Source organism: Hyla sarda, chromosome 1, assembly GCF_029499605.1.
Source record: "Hyla sarda isolate aHylSar1 chromosome 1, aHylSar1.hap1, whole genome shotgun sequence".
Lineage (NCBI taxonomy): Eukaryota > Metazoa > Chordata > Amphibia > Anura > Hylidae > Hyla > Hyla sarda.
The window spans coordinates 83674246-83680245 of record NC_079189.1 but is presented as its reverse complement, the minus strand read 5'-3'; the positions used below and the strand labels follow the sequence as shown (position 1 = coordinate 83680245).

Genomic DNA, 6000 nt, shown 5'->3' with positions numbered 1-6000 from the left:
TCTGCTGCCTACACCCACTGTGGGGGAACTCTGCTGCCTACAACTTCTGTGGGGGAGCTCTGCTGCCTACTTCTGTGGGGGAACTCTACTGCTGCCTACACCCATTGTGGGGAAACTCTGCTGCCTACACCCACTGTGGGGGAACTCTACTGTATACACCAACTGTGGGGGAACTCTGCTGTCTACACCCACTGTGGGGGAACTCTGCTGCCTACACCCACTTTGGGGGAACTCTGCTGTCTACACCCACTGTGGGGGAACTTTGCTGTCTACACCCACTAAGGGGGAACTCTGCTGCCTACACCTACTGTGGGGGAACTATGCTGCCTACACCTACTGGGGGGGAAGCCTGCTGCCTACACCTATGGTGGGGGGATCCTGCTGCCTACACCTACTGTAGGGGGGGGGGACTCTAACTCTGCTGTCTGCACCTACTGGGGGGGGGGGGGGGGGACTCTAAATCTGCTGCCTACACCTACTGGGGGGGGGGAGAGGAAAGGGAAAAACTCTGCTGCCTACACCTACTGTGGGGGGAATCTTGATGCCTACACCTACTGTAGGGGGTTCCTGCGGCCTACACCTACTGGGGGTGACCCACCTGCCTATGCCTACTGTGGGGGGACCCTGCTGCCTACACCTACTGTGGGGGTAACCTGATGTCTACAACTACTGTAGAGAGACCCTGCTGCCTACACCTATTGTGGGGGAACTCTGCTGCCTACACCTACTGTGGGGAACTCTGTTGCCTATATCCACTGTGGGGGAACTCTGCTGTCTACACCCACTATGGGGGAACTCTGATACCTACACCCACTATGGGGGAACTCTGCTGCCAACACTTACTATGGGGGAACTCTGCTGCCTACACCTAATGTGAGGGAACTCTGCTGCCTACACCTAATGTGAGGGACTATCTACTATGTTCCTGCCTAGCTAATATGGGGGACCAACTACCAAACTAATAGGAGGGCTACCTACTACCAACATAGGGGGTTTTCTTGGGTCCCCTCCCGAGACTAGACTATGGATGCATCACTGGGTGGAGGGGGTGCTGGCTACCTACTTGACTAACTCTCTGGCTACCTAACTTTGTATCTGCATGACTAAATACTTACCTACCTACATACCTGGATGCCTAACTATCTACCTACATATCTTGCTACCTACCTACATACCTGGCCTTCATACATGGCTGCCTAACTACCTAGCTAGCAACCTACCTACCTGGCTAGTCACCTACCTACATATTTGGCTTCCTGATCTACCTACCAAGTTAACTATTTACCTGACTACCCACCTACCTGCCATTTTACTGTGCAGGACACCAAGGAGGGGATTATTACAGTTTGTGGGCTTATAGATGGAAAGATTGTGTAGAGGAGAGGACGGCACTGGAAAAATGTCTAACATGTTTGTTCTGCAGATGTTAAGAGATGGACATGGCCGTCTGATCCGGAAGGAGATAAAAAGGAAAGAGGACACCGCTGATCAGAAAAGACGTAATTGTGAGTCCCAAAATGTAACTGTAATCACTTATATGGTATATACATCCTGTGTACAGCTGATATCTACCACCATATGGTCCTGTATATAATCACTTATATTGTATACAGATCCTGTATAGTATATTGGTCTGTGTATAGTGGTTTTATTCAGTACAGTATGGCGGTATTCTCCAGTCATTGTGTGGTGGTATATATTTACTCCTTGTATATTGGTATTATTGGTCATGTAAAATTATTGTACTTACCTTAAAGTGTTTCTTAAATATAAATTTTATTTTAGTTTATGTGTAGGGCAGGTAGAGGGATTTGGGTAGAATAGGGGCAGAAGTGTGACCAGCAACAGAACATCGCAGAGGGCCCTTACTTTTTTGTTTGGGGGGGGGGGGGGGGGGGCCTGAATGTTGTCAGTCCGCCCCTGTCTATAACCTGATGCCTGTAGATTGAACTGGATTTTCAGTGACAGGTTCCCTTTAAAACTTTTATCTTGGCTACAGTTGTGTAATGATATTTTTGCCTGCACTATTTTTTATTTAACCTTATTTTAATACGGGATGATCCAATAATTGTTACCAATGTAAAACAGAATAAACCACTATGCAAGTCCATGCAGTACCAGGGTGCCTCCAGCTGTTGCAAAACTACAACTACCAGCATGCTCGGACAGCCGAAGGCTGTCCGGGCATGCTGGGAGTTGTAGTTTTGCAACAGCTGGAAGCATTCGGCTGTTCGAGCATGTTGGTAGTTGTAGTTTTGCAACAGCTGGAGGCATTCAGCTGTCCGAGCATGCTGGTAGTTGTAGTTTTGCAACAGCTGGAGGCATTCAGCTGTCCGAGCATGCTGGTAGTTGTAGTTTTGCAACAGCTGGAGGCATTCAGCTGTCCGAGCATGCTGGTAGTTGTAGTTTTGCAACAGCTGGAGGCATTCAGCTGTCCGAGCATGCTGGTAGTTGTAGTTTTGCAACAGCTGGAGGCACCCTGGTTGGGAAGCACTGATGCTGTGTATTGAGTGCATAGACAGACAGATCAGGGGCACCAGGTGATGGCGCTGTTCTAGTGACCCAGGTCCCCCCTGCGCATGCCTGTCACACACGAGGCGGAGGTGGTGGGAGGACCCGGGTTGTCTGCATCTTGAGCGGAGAAGTTGGCGCCAAGCTTGGGGAGTGGGGGACCGGCGAAGGCGGGAGAGGAGAGCACAGTTCCCGGTCATGGTAAGTGCAGGCCGGGCTGCTGTCTCTGGGATCAATAGGCCGGCTAAATCCGCACAGTGTGACCGGGGCCTAACCCTGCGTTCAGATGACTGTCTCAGCGGCATGTGATGATCTGCTGCACGGAGATCGGTAGTGCTCTTAGTAAACGGTATAACCGCGCTCTGACACTACTGCCAGGCCTAGTGCGCATTATGGCGTAGTCATTTAGTGGTCGTCTTACTGTGGGCACGCTGGGACTTGTAGTTCCATGCCCCCAGCATGCTCACAGTGAATGCTGGGTAATAGAGCTCGCGGCTGACATCACTGTCACTTATTTTGCCGCGACTGACAACTGCGCCAGCGCTCTAAGCCACGCTCATTGGCGGAGGAGCGGCGACCACGTGATGGCAGATGTAAACAGTTTTTTTTTTCTTCTTCCCCTTAAGAAAACTTTATTAACACCTCTTTGTTTCCAGTGCAATACATAACAATGGTAACTACTAATAACAGCACTTCTTTCTAGCTAATGTCTTCTTAGTATACAGTTACAGTTTCCCTTGCTTGTTCAAGGGTTCTTGAAAAGCTGGGTGACAGCCGCTATGACTGCCATGATATGCCTCACCATAGTTGTCATGCATCTTTCCTAGTTTTGTGGCAATGAGGGATGTGTTGTTCTGTAGGTGGGGAGTGGATGTGCGAACGGACGTGATGTGTGGTGTTGGTCATATATACGTTGCAAGTAGAAGTGGGTGTTGCAACGTGTGGCAAATAAAAATTTTAACATGGGTTTTACCACAAATTGGCGCGGTCTGGCAACGCATTTTGGCCGTGTGTACTAGGCCACTGACACAAATGCAGGTCCTAGCCCAACTGTGGGTCCAGAGCAGTGGTCTCCAAACTGTGGACCTCTAGATGTTGCAAAACTACAACTCTCAGCATGCCCCGGTCAGCTGGTAGCTTAACCCCTTAACAACGCAGGACTTAAATGTACGTCCTGGTGAGGTGGTACTTAATGCACCAGGACGTACATTTACGTCCTATACATAACCACGAGCATTGGAGCAATGCTCGGGTCATGCGCGTCAGGTCCTGGCTGCTGATAGCAGCCAGGCACCTGCCAGTAATGGCCGACATCCGCGATCGCGATCCGCAATGTCTGCCATTAACCCCTTAGATGCCGTGATCAGTACAGATCACGGCATCTGTAGCGCTGCGGTCACTGAAATGGATGACCGGATCGCCTGCACCGCTGCCGCGGCGATCCGATCATCCAGAACGGCAGATGAAGGTCGTCCCCTCTGCCTCTGCTGCCTTCCACAGGTCTTCTGCTCTGGTCTGAGATCGAGCAGACCTGAGCAGAAGATGACTGGTAACACTGATCAGTGCTATGTCCTATTCATAGCACTGAACAGTATTGGCAATCTATGGGGACATAAAAAGTGTAAAAAAAAAAAAAAAAATTTTTTTTTTTTTAAATAAACATATTTAGTATCGCTGCGTGCGTGAATATCCGAACTATTAAAATATAATGTTAATGATACCGTACGGTGAACATAAAAAAATTTAAAAAAAGTCAAAAATTGCTGCTTTTTTATAACATTTTATTCCCCAAAATATTGATAAGTTTTATATATGAAATATGGTATCAATAAAAAGTACAGATCATGGCGCAAAAAAATGTGCCCTTATACAGAAAACGAAAAAGTTATAGGTCTTCAAAATAGAGGGATTTTAAACTTACTAATTTGGTTAAAAAGTTTGCGATTTTTTTTTTATTTTTTTTTTTAGCGCAACAGTAATAGAAAAGTATGTAATCATGGGTATCATTTTAAAGGAGTAGTCCTGCGCGCACTTTTATTTTATCCGGTCCGCTTAAAAAAAAAAAGAAAACAAACTTTCTCTTGCCTGCCTACTTGCCCCCGGTGCTCCGGTACAGGTGTCCCCCGGGCTGTATTCTTCTTACTTCCTGTTAGCCCGGCACGTCACACGGAGCTTCAGCCTAACACCGGCCGCAGCGATGTCCCGCCTCGGCTGAAGCTCCGTGTGACTAACAGAAAGTAAGAAGCAAACAGCCCGACCCAGGCAGGCAGGAGAAAGTTCTTTTTTTTTTTGCAGCCTGGACGGGAAAAAAATAAGAAAAGTGCGCACCGGACTACTCCTTTAATTGTATTGACCCAAAAAATAAAGAATATATGTCATTTTTACCGTATATTGTACGGCGAGAAAACGAAACCTTCCAAAATTAGCAAAATTGCGGTTTTCTTTTTAATTTCCCCACACAAATAGTGTTTTTTGGTTGCGCCATACATTTTATGGTAAAGTGAGTGATGGCATTACAAAGGACAACTGGTTGTGCAAAAAACAAGCCCTCGTACTAGTCTGTGGATGAAAATATAAAAGAGTTATGATTTTTTGAAGGCGAGGAGGAAAAAACGTAAAAATAAAATTGTCTTGAGTCCTTAAGGCCAAAAGGGACTGAGTCCTTAAGGGTTTAAAGGAAAATTGTCAGCTTTCTCCCCCCGCACTAACCAGCGGTACTGGCTGGTAGTGCGGGGGACGGTGATCAGTTTGAGCCTTACTGTGCCCAGATCCGCCGCGCCATTCGACCGTAATCTTATATTTTCGGTATATTCAAATGAGGTGCTAACTGGCACTCTGACATCAGTGCCGGGCCGCAGCGCCGCCCAGCTCATCAATATTCCTCCCCTCTCTCTTCATTAAAGAGCGGGGAGAGGCAGAGGGAGGGGAGAAATTTTGATGAGCTGGGCGGCGCTGCGGCCCGGCACTGATGTCAGAGTGCCAGTTAGCACCTCATTTGAATATACCGAAAATAAAAGATTAAGGCCGAATGGCGTGGCGGATCTGGGCACAGTAAGGCTCAAACTGATCAGCGTCCCCCGCACTACCAGCCAATACCGCTGGTTAGTGCGGGGGGAGAAAGCTGACAGTTTTCCTCTTAAAGGAGATCTCTGGCAAAAATAAACTTATCCCCTATCCACAGGATAGGGGATAAGTTGCTGATCGTGCGGGGACTCCAGCGGTTTGACCTCGCAATCACTGGGATGGGCCTTGTCAGTCGGTCAGTAAACACCTGCTCCATTTATTTCTATGGGAGCACCAAAAAGACCCGAGTACAGCTTTTGGGCACCATCAGCGCATCCATAGAAATGAATGGGGTGCGTGCTGTCAACCGGTAGACTACATGCGTTCCTCACTGAGAGCGCTACTTATTCCCTATCCTGTGTATAGGGGGTGAGTTAATTTTTGCCGGAGTACTCCTTAAATACGGATAAAACATGAATTAAAAAA

The 6000-nt window shown here is 47.8% G+C and overlaps 1 protein-coding gene across 2 annotated transcripts in view; it reads left to right on the top strand.

Moving 5' to 3' along the window:
- Positions 1-2564: 2564 nt before the first annotated feature.
- The window catches only part of RFC1 (replication factor C subunit 1), a 75702-nt gene continuing 72266 nt past the window's right edge, over positions 2565-6000 (top strand). The window contains exon 1 of one of the 2 annotated variants that reach the window (XM_056556881.1): positions 2565-2712. In XM_056556881.1, the coding sequence (XP_056412856.1) occupies positions 2710-2712 (3 nt within the window). In that variant the 5' untranslated portion in view covers positions 2565-2709. Of the gene's footprint in view, positions 2713-3030; positions 3185-6000 lie in introns of those variants that run through there. The other variant, XM_056556892.1, reaches the window with a different exon arrangement.